The following is an 18793-nucleotide window of genomic DNA, read 5'->3' as shown; positions in this document are numbered from 1 at the left end:
GCCAAACGCAAACGAGGACGACGAAGACGTTGGCGTCGTCGAGCATGCGTGGGTTGTCATCGTCGACGTGCCGTTTCGAACCTTGTACTGATACACAACCTTGCAGTTAAAACATGCAACGTACGTGGACTCGAACGCTTCGAAGGGTGCCCCATGCTGGTACACATGTCCGAAGCGCTTCCAGCAGTCCGACTTGGTCGCCACGGGGTTCGAATGCAACGTGAAACCTTTCTCCATGTCGTCTTCGAGAAGCGCCTTGGTGATGTCGCGTTTGAGAGTGTCGAGCTCGGGGTTTTTTGGCTTGCGAATGGCATGCAGGCTGCCGCCATCCTTCTTTCCACCGTCATGTTTGTTATCACCGGACGATCCACCGACTCGATCGTGCAGACACTTGTGACCCATGATCGTGGACGTCCCGTTCTTGCTCTTGAACGTGTACACGGTGTGGCAGGCAAAACAAGCGACAAACGACGTGTCCTCGACCTGCACCAAACCTCCGTGCAAAGCATGCACATGGCCAAACTTCCGCCAACACTCGGACTTCTTTGCCACTGGATTTGCCTTCACCTCGAACTGCAAGATCTGGCCATCGAGCCCGTTCAGGTTTGCGTAAATGGCGGCCTTCAAGTTCGCGACATGGTCGGCCATGGCGGCGGCGGTGGTCGGGTCGGCGGAATTCCGCAGCATACAAAAACTAAGATAGTCCCCCGCCCGAAACCACCCGATAAATCAATTCAGCCAATCCGTGATCGCGTTTCAGTGATTTTGGACCAATTGAATGCTCGCACCAGTCAGCTTAATCAAATAGTGTGAAGTCCACTCTTCAACACTAATTAGCACGGAACTGTTTCAGCAGTGTTCGCATGACCGAGGAATGCCCGACGAGCCTCTCATGTTGCGGCAATGCTATGGCATCCCTGTGTCGCCAATCAATGGTATTATCGTATAAAGATTATTCAATGCAGGTGTCGACTCGGCGGCAGCCTCTGTGAGCGGCGACACCTGCGATTGAATATTTGGATATGCATCTGAAGGTGCCCCAAATACAATTATCAACATAAAACATACATTCCAGTTCTACTCTGCCTGTGCGTTGGACACAACACGCATATGTATTCAGCCAATCATGTGCCTCAACCGAAAATTGCAAAAAACTTGTTCAAAATCGAAATTGGTTTGCAAATTTTTAAGGAAATATGCAGGAATTTGGGAGTGGTGGTTGACCAACGCTCTCGTTCTCCGCGGCGGCTGCTGCAAATCACTTCGCATTCGTGGGCCGTGACGACGACGACGACGACGGCGGTGGCAGCGTGATGTTTGGATTCAACGTGAACAAGCTCAAGCCGAACCTGAAGATGGCGGTCAGTCGCATCGGGATTGTGAAGAACAAGAAAGCTATCACGTCGAAGGCGCAGCGGAAAGATGTGGCCAAGTTGTTGGCCGATGGCAAGGAAGAGAAAGCCCGCATTCGAGTGTGGCGCCACGAAAGCATGCGTGTACGTGTGGTTCACTCTCTTGTCCATAGGTGGAAGGGTTGATTCGAGAGGATTTTGTCATCGAAGCATACGAGATCATCGAGTTGCTGTGTGAGCTGATATCTGAGCGCACGCCGTTGATCAAGTCTGAGCGCGAATGTCCGTACGATATGCGAGAAGCAGTGTGCACCCTCATCTGGGCAGCCACGCGGACTGAAATCCCCGAGCTGGCTGAGGTATGCGAGCTGTCTCTGTCGTTCACCGGGCATATCCAGTGAATGTCGCCGTTTCTGCACAGGTGAAAAACCAGTTGACGAAAAAGTATGGCCAAGACTTCACCGCCGCCGCCATGCGCAACGTCGATGGCTGCGTGAACGAGCGCGTGATTCACAAACTCAGCGTCCAAGTACGGTCTCCTCGCCCCATTCTCCATCCTGACGTTTTCCGATCTGGGTTCGCAGCCTCCAAATGCGTACCTCGTCATCAACTACTTGAAGGAAATCGCCAAGCAACACAACGTGGCCTGGGTTCCAGACGAAAGCCAAATCGTCGACCCTCTTGCACCCATGGCCGCCCCCACAGGCTCGTCCATCGGCCAGGCCGGCGTCTCCGGGCCCGACTTTGCCGCCATTTATGCCGAGGTATCCCCGTACCTCCATGCATGCGACTCGACTCACTTCCATCCAGGCTCCTCCTCCAGGGCGAATCCCCTCAGCGTTTCCCACCGTGCCGAATGCAACTCCAGCTTACATCGCTCCCCCTGCCCCATCAGGTAGCTTCAGTGCACTCCAGTGTTGACGGTGGCTGACGTTGTATGGCCAATACGCTGTAGCGCCTCCCAAGGCAGTCGATGCGTATGCCGCACCTTCTGCGGCCGTGGCGCCTCCAGTGGATACATCCTCCAACGACGTACCGGACTTTGACGAACTCGCATCTCGATTTGAGAAACTGCGACGGAAGAACTAAACGATAAAACAACTAGGCCAAGTGACCATGAAACGAGTCTCTGCAGTGCTCTCATGGGGATTGATGCTTTCGTTACGAGAGTCCGATGGACAGTACGAGTATAGTTTAGATGTTCTTGGGTTGCTTGAGTTGGCGCGGTTGCGTCACGTGGGGTTGCGACTTGGATATAACCTGCTTGGCTAATGGCTTCTTCTCGTGGGTCAATGCATGGTTGGTGACAGCGTCGCCTTGGCTCGTCGCGCGTTCATCGTACAATTCTTTGTTGCTCTTGTGATTCGATCGCTCTACAACGTTCTTCATCAGCGACGATGACACGTCCGAACGACGTACTGTGTTCCAAGAACTTGATCGTGTCGCGGTACTTCTTGGCCACTTCCAGGTCATGGATGAGGTTGTTGGCCGTGTTCATGTCCTTCAGGCGTGACTTGTCTTTGGGAGATAGAAGCGCCCCGCTACACAAAGCACTCTCTCACTCCTCATCCACACTAAAGCGTCTCATCCAACATACGTTTCGTTCGGGCCAACTTCATGGAGGATAACGTAGCCTTCGTTGCCAGGCTGTTCCGCCACAGGAACAGTGTAGTGGAAGCGGTGGTCGCTGTCGTTCCAGCGCACCCGCGGGATCGAGTCGTCCGTGTCGATGTGCAAGCTCATGGGAATTCCAAAAATGAAGACACGCAGCGGTGGTTTTTATCTCGACGGAACTTCAACTGGACGCTGATTGGTGCATTCCAGATATGCGGTTTAAATAGACCAATCAGATGGCAGTTTTGTTATAAAACTGGCAAACTTGAACTGCGGGGGAGAAAAGTCGTCGGGAGGGCCGTCGCCGACGGCGACGACGACGAGAGCGACGGAAGTGCGGCGAATGAAGCAACATCTGTCAAGGCGGCCTTCTGCAGGAGAGAATCTGTCTTCTTCACGCGCATGTTTGAGTGTGTCGTAATGCGTTGTGGAGAGTTGTTGCCAGTGACGTGTTCCAGCGTCGGCACCACGAGCTCGGACTTGGCTGCAACAGCATACCTATTACGATCCGATCAGACCGACCATGTCGTGTAGCATGCAAAGGACGAGTTGTGTACCATGTCTTGAAGCCTGCTTTCCTTGCGGGCTTGCCAGCGTCCGAGTCGTACGACCGTCGTTGGTGCTGACATGCCACTGACACGTCAACACGACCCCTCTTCCCAGGCATTGCCGCCGTCGACGACGTCGCTAACTGGTCATGCGACCCTCCCTGTGTCATGAAGAACGATGGCGAGGTATTATCTGTCGTTCCTGGGACCTTGCCCAGGAGCATTGCAAGGTCTCGTTGCAGCTCTTGCATCCCGCCATCCGAATGCGTCCTCTCGGTGCCGTCCACTTGTTGTGGCACCGCAACTTCATCGTCACTGTCTTCCACATTGGGAATTCCATCCTTTCGCCCATTCACCGCCATGTACATCATGGCGTGACGTGTCGGGCCCAACGGTCGCGGCTGTGGGACCAAGTTCTGCGTGGACTCGACCGTGCGAGCTGGGATAACTCCCATGCGGCTCCACCCAGCGCCGTCTGACTGTTGCTTGCCCATCCACATGTTCTGCGCAAGCACGAGCGCGGGTGGCGCGAGCACGTAGTTTGCATTCCACGATGTATTCGTGGCGAACAGTTCCACAGGTTTGGTTGATGTCGGTAAAAGCCCCATGACCGCCGTCACATCCATCAAATCCTGCGCCGACAGGTCGGCGTTGGGCACGCCAAACGACCTCGGTACTCCTTCTTTGTGGAAACCATGCGCGTCCCGATGCAACTTGCCGCGCCGACGGGACGAGCAGTCTTGTAGCTGCACACTCGACCGAGCGTGTTGAAGATAATTCTTGGAGAATGCACTCGACTTAGCTGGTTCATTGCGATGCGTGTCCGATGCGGGAGTGCTGGCGCGGCCTTGACCTGGTGCGGCATTCTCCGTCGAGTCGTTGTTTGCGGGTGCCGTGGCCGAAGCGTGATCTTGCGCCGCCCATGGGCGAGGATACCTGACGGTGGAGCTGCGATCGTTGTTGGACGGTTTGTTCCACGGCAGGTGCTCTGGGTTTCCCGACCGAATTCCGTCTAGCCGCTTCTGGCTGCCGATCCACGCAGACATGGAGGAGGAGGAAGAAGAAGCGGCAGAAGAGTCGGGGACGAGGTCCTGCACACGCATCTTGGCTTTGTCCAGGAGGGGCTGCAGCGACGCTGCAACAGCGACTGCAACTGAAGATGACGTGGCTGCTCCATGCGTGGGAAACGACGGCGCTCGCGAGAGCAGGATGACCGCGTAGCAACACCGCCTTGTGAACAACTGATCGTTGTGGATGTAGTCGGGATGATCCGAGTCGTCCGTTGAGTGCGCTGCCACCGAGGACGGGGCAAAAGTCGACAGAATGACAGGCAGACTCGACCACAGCTTCCGGTCGTTCTCTGGCAGCGACAGGTTGTCTTTGAGCCCTTGCTCGCCGAGGAGGAAGAGCAGCGCAGTCGCGACGTACGGTGGTGCTTCGAGAACAGCGCGAACATCGGCGGCGTCCAACTGGCCGACCAAGTTGATCGTGGCTGCTTCGAGGACGAGGAACGGCGGAAGCGATGGAAAGTCGAGGGTCGCAGCCACGAGAATCGCCAGGTTTAGGCGGGCACGGGGCGGCATGTGCAGGATGGCGTCGGTGGGGAGCACGGGCCACGGCTGCGCTTTCACGGACGGATTCGTCGCGCTGTGGTGGCCAGCACAGCCTGCCGACGACGGTTTGGTTGGGGGTGCCAGATACAAGTGAGCGTTCACGTGGGTAGCCAAATGGGCATACATGTGAAGCACAGCTTTGAGTCGGTACGACTCGCGGAGGATGCGCCGCGACGTTGGCTGGTGGCTCACCACATGCAAAAGGTGGTCTGCCAAGTGGTTCGACTGCGCCGTCGGCAGGAGCTGCCACGTCATCGCAGTCGACCCATATCTGTCGGTGCGGCCTTGCGTCGTTGCAAACTCAAACTCGCCGAACGTTTCCAGCGCCAAGAGACGTTGGTCGGTCGTGATGTAGTGGCCGTCCAGGACCCACACATTTGGCAGGAGCGCGGCCGTCTTCAAGCGGTACGTGGCTTCATCTTGGTCAGCATCCTGGCCGAGAAGAAGCGGGGGGTTGCCGTGCAGCCGAAGCTCGGCGATGTGCATATCTCGGAGAGCAGCAACGTCATCGAACGTCAACATGCAGTGTTCAAGCGAGAGGAAGCCGAGTGCGGCAAAGTCGGCGAGCGGAGACAGGTCGTGGAGGCGGGCGTTATAGCTCAGGTTGATGTGCCACAGCGTTCGGAGCGACCGGAGGCCAGCGATGTCGACGAGCCGATTGTGCGCCAGGTGCAACGAATGCAAGTGCGTGCATGCGTCGAGATGGGCGACGCCATCGAGGGCGCACCCAGACAGGTACAGCACCTCGACGTCGTCGAGGGGCGCCTTGCTCCGACCCCGCAACAGCGCTTCGTCCGGAACTTTCATCCGAGCATTTTTGGCTGTGCTCTGTAACCGGTCTCGAACCCATCGCAGGTATTTTTACTCGCATAAGGATCCGGACAACGTTTGCTTTACTTAGAGGGGATCGCATGCACGAGTGGTGGCGGCCGCGCTGCGGTGCCGTGCGTGATACAAGTGCTGGCTCAGCCAGCCACGAGCAAGTCTGCCCTCCGTGGCGAGGACGTTCTTCGACAGTTGCTTGTCTGTATCTGCATCCGTCTACGCTATCTCAGCGTTGTCCCAGGGCGCCTTGTGATGGCTTTGTACGAGTGGGCCTTCACCAGGCTCTTCATGGGCGCTGGCTCGTGCCTGAGAGCCTTCAACGGCAAACGGATATCGTACTTTGACGGTCGTGTCGTCCTGCGAGTGAAACATCTCCGCCATGTCAGCTCCCATGCAGGTGGTCCATGGCCGATACGTACTGTGGCGCCGTCGCGCATCGACTCATCTCTGGCATGAACGCGCCATCGGTACCTGACACCCGCTGGTAGCTCGCGCTCCACAGCTCCTTGGGGTCGAGTTGGGTCATCGGGACGTTTCCCTCCACGTTGAGCTTGATCTGGGACGTTCGCACCAAAGCATCGATCGATCCTTTGATGCTGAGGCGGTCCCCACAGGCGTCGGCGCTAGCTTGGGCCAATTCGTCGGTGGGCAGCCTATGCCAGCCCACGAATTCGGTCGGATGGAGCCGATGCCTCCTCACGTACTCGCTGCCACACTGTGGCTGGACGTGCTGGTTGGTCGATGCCAGCGCCACATACCGGGCCTTCCACTTTTGGCACCGCTTCTGTGGATGGATGCGATGATGTGTCTGCGAGATGCACGTGCCACCACCGGCACAAGACACGTACTTGAGTTTGGTCGTACAAGGTGCGAAGCGACTTGTTCTCGTCCTTGAGCTCCTTTGTTCTGGTCAGACGAAGCGGCATCGACAGCCATTAGCGGCACCTCGACAAGTTTGGCCGTGGCTGCTTGTGCCTGGCGCTCCTTCGACGCAAACTCCTGCCGCCAAATGACTACGTCGGTCGCACCCCGGTCACGAACGCACCTCTTGGATGTCGACGAGTTTTCGGTCCATGTCGTGCTGCAACGACTTGAGCAGCGAGATCTATTGCCGCCATGATGTCGAACCCATCCGACGACACCGACCTCCTTGAGGCGAAGCGAGCTGCCCTTCTCCAGGATCTCGTTCTCGACTTTCTGCAGCCACATCACGTCAAGCGTGTGTCTGGTTGCGGGCTCGTACCATCTTGTGGTATTGCTCCGCCTGGAGTTTGAATCGATGCATGAGGTTTTCCACGCCAATGCTTTGCATCTGGAGCTCGTCTTTCAATTTGGCGTTTGCGACAAGGGCGTTCTAGACTCGCATGAGGTCGCGCATTGTCTGTCGACTCTGTCGGCACCTTGCTTTCGTCCGCCATTGCATTGAATGCCTTCTTCAAATACTGCGCATCGAGCTCCTGAAGCGACTTGCGAAATGTCTACCACCATGGACATATATAACTTGGTCGAGACAGGACGACGACCTGTTCCAGCGCCATCTTGTGGTTGAACATGTCGACCCGCATGGCATGAATCTCGTCGTTGTGCCGCTACAACAACGGTCAATCAGGACGTGCTCGAACGACGTGTAGAGAGACCTTGGTGTCCGCCTCGAGTTGCCGCCGCAGCTCGTCCACGCGCTGCTGCAGCGACTCGTTTACTGTCTCGAGGGTACTACACGTTTCCATGCGGACGTGCAAGGCGCAGATTTTCGAGTTGAGCACCTACGATTCCAGACACGTGCACCACCCATGCATCCATGCCATCCGACGTACATCGATGCAGTGGTCGGCTTCCTGCTTTTGCGCGAGCTCGCGGTCCTTGAACACTTGCATGAGTGCTTCATGCTTTTCCAGCTCGTTTGCCATGGCGGCTTCCATCGACTGCATGTGGTCCTGCTTCGACTGGTTCTCTCGCGTCAGCCGGTCAATGAGCTTGGCTTCTTCACGGAGCTGCGCTTCTGCTTCGTCCAGCCTCCGCTGCACATCGTTGGCTACATGACAAAGTCATCTCGCAGCACCGTGGATCACCTCCACCCCACGGACCTTCGTCAGTCGCGTCGACTCGAACCTTCTTTTTGCTTCTACGACACCCATCAGTCCATCCTTGCCGCTTTCACATGCATGTCGGCGCTAGACATACTTTTTCGGCGCCATCGCGATCGCGGCCACGAGCTCGACAAAAGTGTAACGGATTGCGAAACCGTCAGGGGCGTGAAATTGAAACAGTTCCATCGACCTCCCCAACCTCCATGACGAACGCATGATGCCTTTGCCCAACAGGACGCGATCGTTCGTGCCATGCGCGCTCTTTCGCTCGGCTGCAAGATCATCGACCAGACACATTGCCGGAATCCCTTTGCTCACGTCGTACCTGCCGGCGCTCGTGCCACCGTGAAGTCACAGCGTTGTTTTTTCCTGTAGAGTGGGCCAGACGACCGATGCTTCTTTCTTCGTGCGGTGGGCACTTGCCGCCGACGACAAGAGTCGATGGCCGTGCAACGTGTGGAGCCATGGATTTCACCGGAGCAACGTCATGCGTCCAAATTTCTGTTAGTATTAAAAATTATCGTGGGGGGGAGGCGGTGTGTGTGTGTGTGTGCTGGATTCGAGCCGTCGTCACTGAATGCAGCACCGCCAGTGGGACTTGGAAGGCTGCGAGTCCTTCGGCGCCTTGCCCATCGACGCTTCCATGTGATCTCGGCCGTGCATGAACCGGCGCAAGCGGACTTCGTGGTCTTCGCGTACGGTCTCGGCCACGTGCGGGTTCTCCTTCAAGTGCTGGCGCAGTGCCGCGAGTGCTTTTTCCGTTTCAGTCTTGCCCTGGGTAGCGTACTCGTCCGTCGAGATCAGCGTCGAGTGGAGCCCCGGCATCTATCGATCCACGCAACGTCATGCACGGACGACGTTCGACCATGCCAGACGCACCTCCGACCAGTACCAGTAGTACACGTGGCCAAACAGAGCTTCCAGCACCGACCACAGGAGCGCCACCGTCACGATCACCCACGACAGCACGACAGACGACGTGCTTTGGAACAGCAGCATGATGGAAAACAACTGCAGGGCTCGAGCCAGTCGTTGTTGGTTGTCCGGCAGAAGCAGGTCCTAGCAAGAATCTTGCAACCGCAATGCACTACCAAGTCGCACCTCCGCTTCCATGCGCCGCAGATCGGCCAACACAACCGCGACATCTTCGTCGTCGTTGCCGCTGTCGACCGTCGAGTCGGCCGACGTGGTGGCTACCTCCGCGTTAGCAGCCACGGCCCACAGAGACAGTCCGCGTTACGTACGCGGCGCCCACCACTGGAACCACCAGACAAAGGCCATCCCGACAAGCCCAAACAGTAAAAAGTAGAATTTGCCCAAGTGCGGGACTCCAAAAACGTCGTCGCTGGCCCAAAACGTAAAGAGGAGACCCATCGCCTACACGTGCATCGGTCAAGACACGGCACCGAAACGTGGAGGCGCACCCATTGAAGAAGCGAGTACACGGCAGGCAGCATCATGAACCCCGTCACGGGGAACGCGATGGTGGTCAGCAACGACGCGCTCTGGACGAGTCCGGCACCTGGAAGGAGTCGGATCGTGCTTTGGCTTTGCTTGTACAGCTGGTACAATAAAAGTGCAATCGAGCACACAATTCCGATCGCCGCGCCGAGGACGTAGTGGAAGGCGCGGCTTTGCGCCAATTTCGCTGAAAAGAAGTACAAGAGGTACCCCCACGCGAGATTTTGAACATATTGCAGCGATATGACTGCGCAAGCACGGGTGACGTGCCAAAAAACGCCATGTAGTTGAAAGTACCCGAGTAGAAGACCGTCGTGAACGCGACGTGGGCCTGGCTCGTCATGTACCCAGTCTCCAGGCCATGGACGGTCACACAGGGATACTGGTGCGGGCTAAACGTCGCCATGCACATGCCCGAGTTGTTGGTGTCTTCGCAAGCGACAGGACATCCACGGGAGCAGCCTTCGCAGTACCGCTCTAAGCAGGGAGTGCGTCAGTGCATAGTGTGGATGGAAGCATAGGCGTACTCGTAAAGGCGGCCGCTTTGCTCAAGACGTAGAGCGCCATGTCCGGCAAGACATTTCGAATCGATGGGTACGCGGAGCCTTGAACGTGTTCCAAAATGTGGCACACCCGCGATGGTGGTCTAGGAGACATGAGGACTCGCAAGAACATGACCTCGACAATACGTTGTGTAGGTATAGGTCAGCGACGACGCCGAATCGCTCGTGATCGCAACGCGCAGATTGCTCCATCCCCACATGAGCGGTTGCATTGACCCGAGAAATTGCTGGATGTCTCCGTTAGATTGTATTATTCCGCACGAGAAACGATCGGGCCTACCTTCGCAGGAGTGACGTACGGGTCGACTTGATCCAACCAAGCATTGAACTGCTCAAAGCGCGCTACATATTGCACTAAGTATGGTTGCCGCGGACTAACAGATAGTGCGTGATGTATCCACAACAGACAGTGGTGCGGTCGCATGAGATCCGTACTCGTTCAAGCTGTCCACTCGGAAAGGAAGCGACGAGCTCGGCGAGAAGCAGAACGTCTTGTTTTCTTTGAATTGCCGGAATCGGTATGCTTCTTGCGTGCCTTCTTGCATCCACGTCACATTGGTGTTTGCGGCCTCTGCGACGGCCACCCAATTCGCGTTCCACGCGTCACCTGGAAACATAACGCCACCCGTCAACACGACATCAGAGACGACGCTCGATTCTGCGCACGTACCCGAAGGAGTGACAGCGACCATGTACATGATGCTGGAGCACACAGCAACGAGGATGGGCACCACCACTTGCGTCTTCATCGTGCACGTCAAACGATTCTTGTGCGTCTCTCAATTCAAACGGCCACATGTCCAATTTCAAACGAATCGTTCGGATTGGTCAAGGTCAATGAATTTCATCCAATAAAATCGTCCATGAAATCCCTTCTCATCGAGAAATTTTAGTGTTTGTCGATATATTTTCAATGGTACTTTTTATCATGTGGACAACATGCAGGACACAATGGAAATCAAATATATTCGATCACATTGAATGAAATTGACCTGATGGACGACCATTTGGTCTATTGTGACTGGTCAAATTATACTGTGTTCACATTGGTTCAATTTGTCCCGAAGCAGTCGCAGTACAACCAGACGACACTCGTGACGCAGCTTCAACTTGCCACTGTACGAAAATCTGCCAGTGCCACAGCCCCCGCGACCCCTTCACGCCGACCATCCATCTGCAATACCGGCGCCACGGAAGCACCTTCGCATCCATTCACCGCATCCGTGAAAGCCGTTCGTCTTGCAATGGTGGACAGCGGTGGCGTCGGTTATCCCTAGACAAGTTTGCTGTACGTGGTGCGGACAAGGGCTTGCCAAGTCAAGTCAACGGTTCGTCGCAGCACGTCTTTTGCCATGACGTAAGGCCACGCAATGCGCCATGACAGTCTTCATGCGCTTGTTGCAGCCTTGCACATCCGCGGCCTCCATCTTGGGTCGACGGTCGTCGGCTTATTGTTCGGTCGTCGTGTGGTGATCTATATTAAGAGGCTTCGACGCAACCCAGATGGCGTATACTGGCCCGCGGTAAAAAGATCGAAGGTTTGGCTGGCTCCGTTTAAACGTTGCCGGCCGGTGAGTCGGCGGATGTCCCACACAACTCGCGCAACTTGGCCAGAGTATGTTTCAACGGGACGGTGGTTTCGCTTGCCCGTGGCGCGTTTAACTGGTTGGTTCTATCGAAAGATAAACGAGGGTTTTGTGCCCCTTCCTGCGCCGCCGCCCTTTCGGCACGATCGATTGAAACACCCATTTTGCGATTGCTACAATCTCGAAACCCACGTCGTGATCGATGGCGGACCAAGCAGCTTCCATCGCGGCGGCGGACATGCCACCCTCTTCCACGGGTGCTCGTCAGACGGCTTCCACCCCCCATACACAGGACACCAAACCGAAAAAGCAGCCGACGCACGAGCCGTCGTCGCACGACTCGCCGCGCCCCTCCGTCCAGCCGATCGCAGCATCCTTAGACATGTCGCCAAAGAGCCATTGCAGCACGGACGGCGGCGGCGCCATGGCGACCCCCGACGACTGTGACATGCACGACGACGACAATGAGCACCAGATCGACGTCGATTACTGCAGCTCAACCAGTGAAAACGAATTCGACGACGACGATGAAGACGATGACATCGACCTTGACCAGTTGAACTTGCAAAACGGCAAGTCGTGTAGCGTCGAAGGTTGCACGCGCGGGGCGAAGCGCGGCGGCGTGTGCATTGCGCATGGAGGTGGCCGCCGATGCCAAGCTGACGACTGCCAGAGCTCGGCCGTGGGCGGCGGCTTTTGCATTGCCCACGGGGGCGGGAAAAAGTGCACATTTGAAGGCGGGTGCGAGAACAGCGCGCGCAGCCGTGGCTTGTGTCCTGCGCACGGCGGCGGCACTCGCTGTCGCCATGAAGGCTGCACCAAGCACGTGGTCAGCGGAGGGCGATGCGTCGCACACGGGGGCGGCCGGCGATGCAAAGCGGTCAGCTGCCAGAGCTCGGCCGTGTCCCGAGGCCTCTGTGTCATGCACGGCGGGGGGCGCAAATGCAAAGCCGACGGATGCAACAAACACGTTGCGTCGGCGGGACTCTGCCGCGCGCATGGCGGTGGGCGTCGTTGCAAGATGGACGGGTGCATGTCCAGCGCGCAGAGCCGCGGCTTGTGCTACGTCCATGGCGGCGGCGGCCGGTGTCAGAAGAAGGGATGCAGCTCATCCGCAAAGAAGGGCGGGTACTGCATTGCGCACGGCGGCGGCCACCGTTGCAAAATGGACGGCTGCAAGAGCTCGGCCGTCAGCGGCGAATTGTGCCGGGCGCACGGCGGCGGGAAGCGCTGCAGCATCGCAGACTGCAAGAGCAGCGCCAAGACGGGCGGCCTCTGCATTGCCCATGGCGGCGGGAAACGGTGTATGGTTGACAGTTGCCGCAGCAGCGCTCAGCGCATGGGCCTGTGCAAAGCCCACGGCGGCGGTCGCAAGTGCACCACGGACGACTGTGTCAACAGCGCAGTCAGTCGTGGCAAGTGCATTGCTCACGGCGGGGGCAAGCGGTGCATCATCCCCGGGTGCTCCACGACGGCGCGCAAAGGGGGATTCTGCTTTGCGCATGGGGGGCGGAGCTTGAAGGACCACCTGAAGGAGTGCGACCCCGCCAGGTTTGTGGTCGGCAAAATCACAGTCGACGATGGCGGCGACGACATGGTGGTGCTGCAGCACGATGACAACAACGCCAGCCCGGTCAAGATCGAGCCCAACAACCACGTCGATGACGACGACAGGTCGATCGCGACGGACGACGATCCGACCGAAACGAAGCGGCCGAGCGGGTACTCGTGGCAACGATTGCAGGAAACCGTGTTGCTCGAGTCGAAAGCGGAAGGCATCGCGGACGCGGCTTCCGCCGACAACGAAGACGGCAGTAGCTCGGACGGCGACAACTCGTTTCGGCTCCTCGTCTCGGCGGTGCTGTGCAAGTAGCGGTCGCCGCGACCGACCCCCCCTTCCTCGTTGTTCAGTGTGTCCGTTGTCCTTAAGCTTCATGTACGATGATGTCGACTAACTGATCACGTCGATGTCGCACGCCGCCATCGAATGGATGAAACGAGCGGTCCGTCGCTCGTCTCCCGCGCCTCCTGGACCGGAGTGAAGACCGTTGGGTCAATATGTCCACCGTGCTTTGATGGTGTGCCGCCTGTGCTCTCTTTGGCTAGTCGTTGTATGTTCGCTTTCATCTCGTGCAAACGCTTTGCATGGCGGCGACAAGGCAGTTGGGGTAGTTTCGATTGGATTTCGTCGCATCTAGTAAAGCTAGTCCAACTTGCGCGACGACATGCTGTAGATGACGCTGTCTACGATTCTCGCGACGGCAAAGACGCCCCCTGTCAGCAGCACGTCAGGGCGGCAGCGATCGAGCGACGAGCTGGTCGTACCCACGATGGCGCTAGTGCTAGTCACGAACTGGAGGAACGACGGCTTGCTCTCGACGTACTCGACCTTGATCGGAGAAAACTCGTACATGAACGACACCCCCGGGAACGACATGACCCCTCCCTCGTTCGGCTACAATGGCGCATGGGAATGAAGCGGCTCGCGCGACTCGGGCGTACCTCCGACGTGTACTCGGTCACCGAGTACTGGTAGGTTTGGATCGGCGGGCCGTACAGCGGCGTGTACTGCGTCGGGACGATGGACACGCCATACTTGTAGAGCGCAACTGATGCAGATGGTGAGGGCGACGAAAGGAGCGAGCGGCCAGCCGACGATCGTACCGTTCTTCTCGACCGATTTGTGCACGTCCTGCAATGGGTTCACCATGTTGGGGATGTCAGGACCAAACGACAGGCGATGCACGATGTGCGACGCATTGAACTCGAGAAAGTCCATGAAGCTGAACATGTTCAACGAGCCTTCGTGGGCAAAGCTCACGACCCCCGCGACCTTGTGCACATCGACAAATCCCGTGAGCCGGCACCCTTCCGACTCACCCGATGGCACGGGGACGGCCGTGATGTTGCTGTCGGCCAGCAAGTCCTTGTTTCCCTTGACATCGCTTGCATCCATCGCGACATCTGCCGACACGTCGATTACACCCTCGACCCGTCCACAGCGACGCACCTTTGCACTTTTCATGCAGAAACGTGATGTCCACTTCGATGTGCATGACGGCATCTTGCTACACACGTTGCCTTGATGTGAGAACCAGTCATGGCATCGCGACACTCGACGCACCGGGACCGTGTCAACATGCATGCGGTTCACGACTTGCGTGGTTGTGTAGATGCCGAGCTCCGAGAGAAAGAGCAGGAAGACGATGGCCACACTGATAACGGTGATCAAGGCGCCGCATGTCGTCTTTTCCTGAATCCCTTCCACGCCCTTCGTGTACACGTCATACTGGCGCAGCCTATGGAACATGGCGCCGCCGCCGGTCGACGGAATTGAATGTGCAACGTGGCAAATGACGGCGCAATTTAATTGAATTGTTTAATTGGCTTATAAATACATATATGAAACGCCACGTTTTCAATAAATTCAACACGTTGCCGAGGTGAAGATCCGAATTTGGCCAATTAGGCCTTTGAAACGGGACAGCAGCGGCGGACACTGCGATGGCACCTCCATGGAAGGTTGTCGTGATCTGCGCGGCTGCCTCGTATCTTCCGCACAACGTGCACGCAGAGATAGCCGACGGGTCGGCTATGCCACCACCGCTTGATGGAAGCAGCGTCATGGAGAATGCCCAAGTGGTCACGGCCACTCACACGTCGTCGGCGTCCCCACCCGAGTCCGCCAAAGTCACCATCAAGGGCATTAAGGTCATAACATCGTCGGTCAGTGCATACGGGAGTGCGGACGTGGCCACGTGCACCGGCACTGGAGCTACTCCAACTACCTCTGGACGTCGGGAAGATGAACTGTTGCCCAAATCCATCGAAGTCGATGAGCGCTACCTCGTGGATGGTCGTGCCAACAACGCCAAGAGCAACGACGATTCCATGCTTTACGAACTGGATGCGTTTGAAGCGTTGCTCGGTGACATCCATCTGTCCTCGCATCCTCTCACAGACTCGATCCAAGCGGACGACGTTGCTGCCCGCCATGACACACTCGTGCTGCCACTGGGCGATCCTGCCTCTATCGCGCACGACGAAGATTCCTCAAGCACACTACCATCAAGCCCGCCCGACGTTCGTGCTGAAGTCGTTGGCGATGACGCAGGCAAAGGCGATGACGACGTCGCGCAGGACTCCATTGGTCGTCGTAGCACGGAGCATGTCAGCCAAGCCCATGACCTCGTTCAGGACGCCGCGACGGTGCCCATCTCTGGTCATGCTGCGGCCGCAAGTCAGGAACGAGATGGTAGCTCCAACACAGAGTTGGGAGCGGCCGACGACGACGTCGTCGTTATGTCGGTCGACAAGGAAGTCCTGCATGTGGACGACGAAAGCCCCACGATCCTCCCGCCTGGCAACCCCCGTGCGACCGAAACAAGGCCGATGCACCACGACTTGCCGCAACACACGCTGCACTACCAAACGCATGGCGCCAGTGTGCAACATGATGTGCCTCGAGCACACGGCATCGCAGCACGACATCGCGACCTCGACACTCCTCCTTCCCCACCAAGTCGTTGGCCAGTCGCGCCCGACGCCCGTCGTGATCGTGACACCGCCGACTTCATCGACGACTCGACAGAATCGTCGTCTCGAACCATGTCGAGGCACATGGAAGCCGCATTCTCTCAACTGCACGTCCACGGGACTCGCCTTTACGCGTCAGCGCGGTCGTCGTACGCTCGAGTCCATGCGCTGTCGGCTGCGACTGTCGACAAGTTCTCCGTGTGGCTTGACATGGCTCTTTCCAACGCGCTCGACGTTGTTCTCGGTGGAATCGATCGCGTCGAGGCCGCGCACGCGTGGTGGCGGCATGATGTGCTGGCATCCAGTCAAGACCTCCAACTCGTTGTACGCAACGTGTGGGGCGTGATGCTCTTGGCGCTCGTCGCGGCTGCGTATGGAATGCTCTACGTCGCGCTCAGCCACGCGCCTCGCGTCGGCCTCGATCTGTGGCGGACCCTGGACGACTCGACCAAAGACAAAGCCCGGGGCGCCGTGCTCGTCGCGATCGGGGCCAGCTTGGTCCTCCTCAAAACGATGTGGTGGTACTGGGCGACGTTGGTTGCCGTCGCGTCCTTTTACTACTGGTCTGGCAATGCCACAAGGCGCCATGTCGATCCGCCGCCGACAGCATCACAGAAGCGCCCGTCCCTGTAGCCCCGACAATAGATGAACCAACATACCACATCACCATCGAGTGGCGCGTCGTCAAAACATCCTGCGGACGTCCGCAAGTGGCACACACCAGCGTAAATAAGACGGGGGTTGCATTGATCTTGCTGGAATGTGGCGCCGTCGACTACTACGCCTGGCCCATGGACGTGACCGCTTGGAACGGCATGGCGGCGATAGCGGCGGCCGTGATTCCAGTGCAACCTGTCAAGTGGAGGCATTTCAAACGCGGACAGCTCTGTACGAGGCTGCCGAGGGCCGCGTCCGTGAGTTGGGTGCAATAGGTGAAAGTCGCTTCTTGGAGCGCACGGCATCCGCGGGCCAGATCGGCAACGCCCGAGTCCGTAATGTTGACACACCACGCCACGTTGAGCCTACTCATCGTCGCAAGTGACCGTCGCGCCACCACCAATCTCGTGTACCGTTCCAGTCGAGGACATGCTCGCAACGCCGCGAGCGACAGATCCGTGACGAGGCCGCAGTTGTTCAAGTCGAGCGCTCGAAGCTGAAGACACGACGATGCAAGGCGCATGATGCCCGCGTCCGTCACTTGGCTGCACCAACGCAGCCGCACTACTTCCAAGCTGTCCGACGCATGAGCTCCGACAAGCGCGCGAGGTCCGTACCTCGAGCAGTGCCGAGCCAGCGAGAAAAGCGCGGCATCCGTGATTTTGCATTGTCCCAGGTCGACTTCTTGCAACTGGGACAGCGACATCACGGCCAGAAACGCGTCGTCCGTGATGTCTGTGAATGACACGTTGAGCACGCGGAGGCGCAAGTGCATGGCCGACGTCAGAACAAGTCGAACCGACTCGCTCGTGATGCGCTACGAGCCATTCATTCGTGTGCACAGTACATCATCAGCAGGTCTCGAGTACCTTGCAACGAGAAAAGTTGAGCTCGTCCAACGACCGGTACGCTTTGAGCAGGTACAGGATGAGGCAGTGCGTGAGTTGCGAGCATCCCGCCAGGCTCAGCACCCTGAGCGACAGACACGCCCGAAGCGGGTAAAACAAGGACTGGTCCGGCTGGAACGCCGCGTCCGTGATGTGGCGGCAGTTGTCGAGCCGAAGTTGCTGCAGCGTCGTGCATCCTTGCAAGATATCGCGCACAACAGTGTTGCTCACTTGGATGCAGTTCGACAGGTCCAGGTATGCCTATCGCCATCATCAGGTCGGTCTGCACGACGACGCTGCCATGTACGAGATGTGGACACCGGAACGGAATCTGTCGAAGCACCGACTTGCGAATGCCGCCACACCCACCGAGACGAATCACTCGACGCGAGATGGACAGGAACGCCGACAAACGATCGTCAGTGACCTTCCCGTGGGCAACCAAGGCCGCCAGCAACGATTGAGCGAGTTCTTCGGGGAGCCGTCTACGCCGTGCAACGAGGAGCATGAGTCCAGGACGTAGTATGCCTCTAACGAAGACACGTACGGGAAGAGCGCGTCGACTTTGCGCAGGGGAGATCCATCTGCGACAACCAATGCTTGCACACACATCTCGACGAGTGTGCGCACGGTGTGTTGAGTTGAACATTGTCCAGCATCCCATGGGAGGATGCGAGCTGGTACAAGCTTAGGAGAACTGTGCTGCAGCTGCGTGTATGTCCGCAGCGCCATCGTTATCTAGCCACTTTTGCTTCCTTCGTCGGCGAAGATGTCGAATGTCCCGTCGGTGCCACCTCCGACCTCCGTCCGAAGAATGGATGCTTGGACTTCGTGGCCAAGTGAATGCCCGAATTATGGAAATGTTGTACGATAATGTACGTGTGTATTCGTACAATGTATGGACGGAGGCAAAATTGGCCTTGTCCAATCGCAGAAAATTCAGCGTACAAAGTACATTCACAGTACACACTTGCCCCATCCCGTACCAGATTCTCCACGTGACAAAAACGGGTTCGATCCATAAGAAGTTGCCGATGGCTGCGGCGACGGGCGAGTGAAGGTGG

The 18793-nt window shown here is 57.5% G+C and overlaps 9 protein-coding genes across 11 annotated transcripts; 3 read left to right on the top strand and 6 right to left on the bottom strand.

The window, feature by feature from the left end:
* The first annotated feature begins 1217 nt into the window (after positions 1 to 1217).
* Positions 1218 to 2550, top strand: H310_05213 (hypothetical protein). Its single transcript, XM_008869870.1, has 6 exons — positions 1218 to 1472; positions 1526 to 1711; positions 1774 to 1881; positions 1937 to 2116; positions 2163 to 2247; positions 2308 to 2550. Exons 1-6 carry the CDS (start codon positions 1314 to 1316, stop codon positions 2439 to 2441), a joined length of 852 nt encoding a protein of 283 aa, XP_008868092.1. The 5' UTR covers positions 1218 to 1313; the 3' UTR covers positions 2442 to 2550.
* H310_05212 (hypothetical protein) lies at positions 2388 to 3109 on the bottom strand. The gene is made up of 3 exons (XM_008869869.1): positions 2950 to 3109; positions 2772 to 2893; positions 2388 to 2725 (listed from the first exon to the last, which is right to left on the bottom strand). The coding sequence occupies exons 1-3, from the start codon at positions 3093 to 3095 to the stop codon at positions 2547 to 2549; spliced, it is 447 nt and encodes a 148-aa protein (XP_008868091.1). The 5' UTR covers positions 3096 to 3109; the 3' UTR covers positions 2388 to 2546.
* A 105-nt stretch (positions 3110 to 3214) lies between these two features.
* On the bottom strand, positions 3215 to 5934 carry H310_05211 (hypothetical protein; the record flags this gene model as incomplete). Its single annotated transcript, XM_008869868.1, has 2 exons — positions 3215 to 3464; positions 3524 to 5934. 2 exons carry the CDS (start codon positions 5932 to 5934, stop codon positions 3215 to 3217), a joined length of 2661 nt encoding a protein of 886 aa, XP_008868090.1.
* Positions 5935 to 6173: 239 nt separating this feature from the next.
* H310_05210 (hypothetical protein) lies at positions 6174 to 8336 on the bottom strand (the record flags this gene model as incomplete). The annotated part of the gene is made up of 14 exons (XM_008869867.1): positions 6174 to 6309; positions 6372 to 6605; positions 6657 to 6736; positions 6801 to 6851; positions 6898 to 6951; positions 6998 to 7057; positions 7099 to 7149; positions 7196 to 7306; positions 7353 to 7430; positions 7476 to 7541; positions 7590 to 7715; positions 7767 to 7984; positions 8037 to 8074; positions 8134 to 8336. The coding sequence occupies 14 exons, from the start codon at positions 8334 to 8336 to the stop codon at positions 6174 to 6176; spliced, it is 1506 nt and encodes a 501-aa protein (XP_008868089.1).
* Positions 8337 to 8609: 273 nt separating this feature from the next.
* H310_05209 (hypothetical protein) lies at positions 8610 to 10812 on the bottom strand (the record flags this gene model as incomplete). The annotated part of the gene is made up of 11 exons (XM_008869866.1): positions 8610 to 8864; positions 8919 to 9098; positions 9141 to 9232; positions 9284 to 9416; positions 9464 to 9747; positions 9798 to 9977; positions 10028 to 10146; positions 10190 to 10290; positions 10344 to 10437; positions 10499 to 10670; positions 10734 to 10812. 11 exons carry the CDS (start codon positions 10810 to 10812, stop codon positions 8610 to 8612), a joined length of 1689 nt encoding a protein of 562 aa, XP_008868088.1.
* A 942-nt stretch (positions 10813 to 11754) lies between these two features.
* Positions 11755 to 15001, bottom strand: H310_05207 (hypothetical protein). Its single transcript, XM_008869864.1, has 6 exons — positions 14774 to 15001; positions 14660 to 14717; positions 14314 to 14613; positions 14152 to 14258; positions 13975 to 14104; positions 11755 to 13923 (listed from the first exon to the last, which is right to left on the bottom strand). Exons 1-6 carry the CDS (start codon positions 14957 to 14959, stop codon positions 13853 to 13855), a joined length of 852 nt encoding a protein of 283 aa, XP_008868086.1. The 5' UTR covers positions 14960 to 15001; the 3' UTR covers positions 11755 to 13852.
* H310_05208 (hypothetical protein) lies at positions 11852 to 13522 on the top strand (the record flags this gene model as incomplete). The annotated part of the gene is made up of 1 exon (XM_008869865.1): positions 11852 to 13522. The coding sequence occupies one exon, from the start codon at positions 11852 to 11854 to the stop codon at positions 13520 to 13522; it is 1671 nt and encodes a 556-aa protein (XP_008868087.1).
* A 113-nt stretch (positions 15002 to 15114) lies between the features above and the next one.
* On the top strand, positions 15115 to 16957 carry H310_05206 (hypothetical protein). The gene has a single exon (XM_008869863.1). It carries the CDS (start codon positions 15154 to 15156, stop codon positions 16816 to 16818), a length of 1665 nt encoding a protein of 554 aa, XP_008868085.1. The 5' UTR covers positions 15115 to 15153; the 3' UTR covers positions 16819 to 16957.
* Positions 16912 to 18578, bottom strand: H310_05205 (hypothetical protein). 3 transcript variants are annotated; one of them, XM_008869861.1, is made up of 6 exons: positions 18277 to 18578; positions 18037 to 18214; positions 17712 to 17990; positions 17460 to 17659; positions 17256 to 17417; positions 16912 to 17207 (listed from the first exon to the last, which is right to left on the bottom strand). In XM_008869861.1, exons 1-6 carry the CDS (start codon positions 18459 to 18461, stop codon positions 16964 to 16966), a joined length of 1248 nt encoding a protein of 415 aa, XP_008868083.1. In that variant the 5' UTR covers positions 18462 to 18578; the 3' UTR covers positions 16912 to 16963. The 3 variants fall into 3 exon arrangements, with proteins under 3 accessions (XP_008868083.1, XP_008868084.1, XP_008868082.1); XM_008869862.1 differs by having other exon boundaries at positions 18037 to 18578; XM_008869860.1 differs by having other exon boundaries at positions 17256 to 17659.
* Between the last annotated feature and the right edge of the window lie 215 nt (positions 18579 to 18793).

Source organism: Aphanomyces invadans (genome assembly GCF_000520115.1).
Source record: "Aphanomyces invadans strain NJM9701 unplaced genomic scaffold supercont1.8, whole genome shotgun sequence".
Taxonomy (NCBI): domain Eukaryota; phylum Oomycota; class Saprolegniomycetes; order Saprolegniales; family Verrucalvaceae; genus Aphanomyces; species Aphanomyces invadans.
Note: the sequence above shows the minus strand (reverse complement) of the source record. Positions and strands in the feature narration are given on the sequence as shown.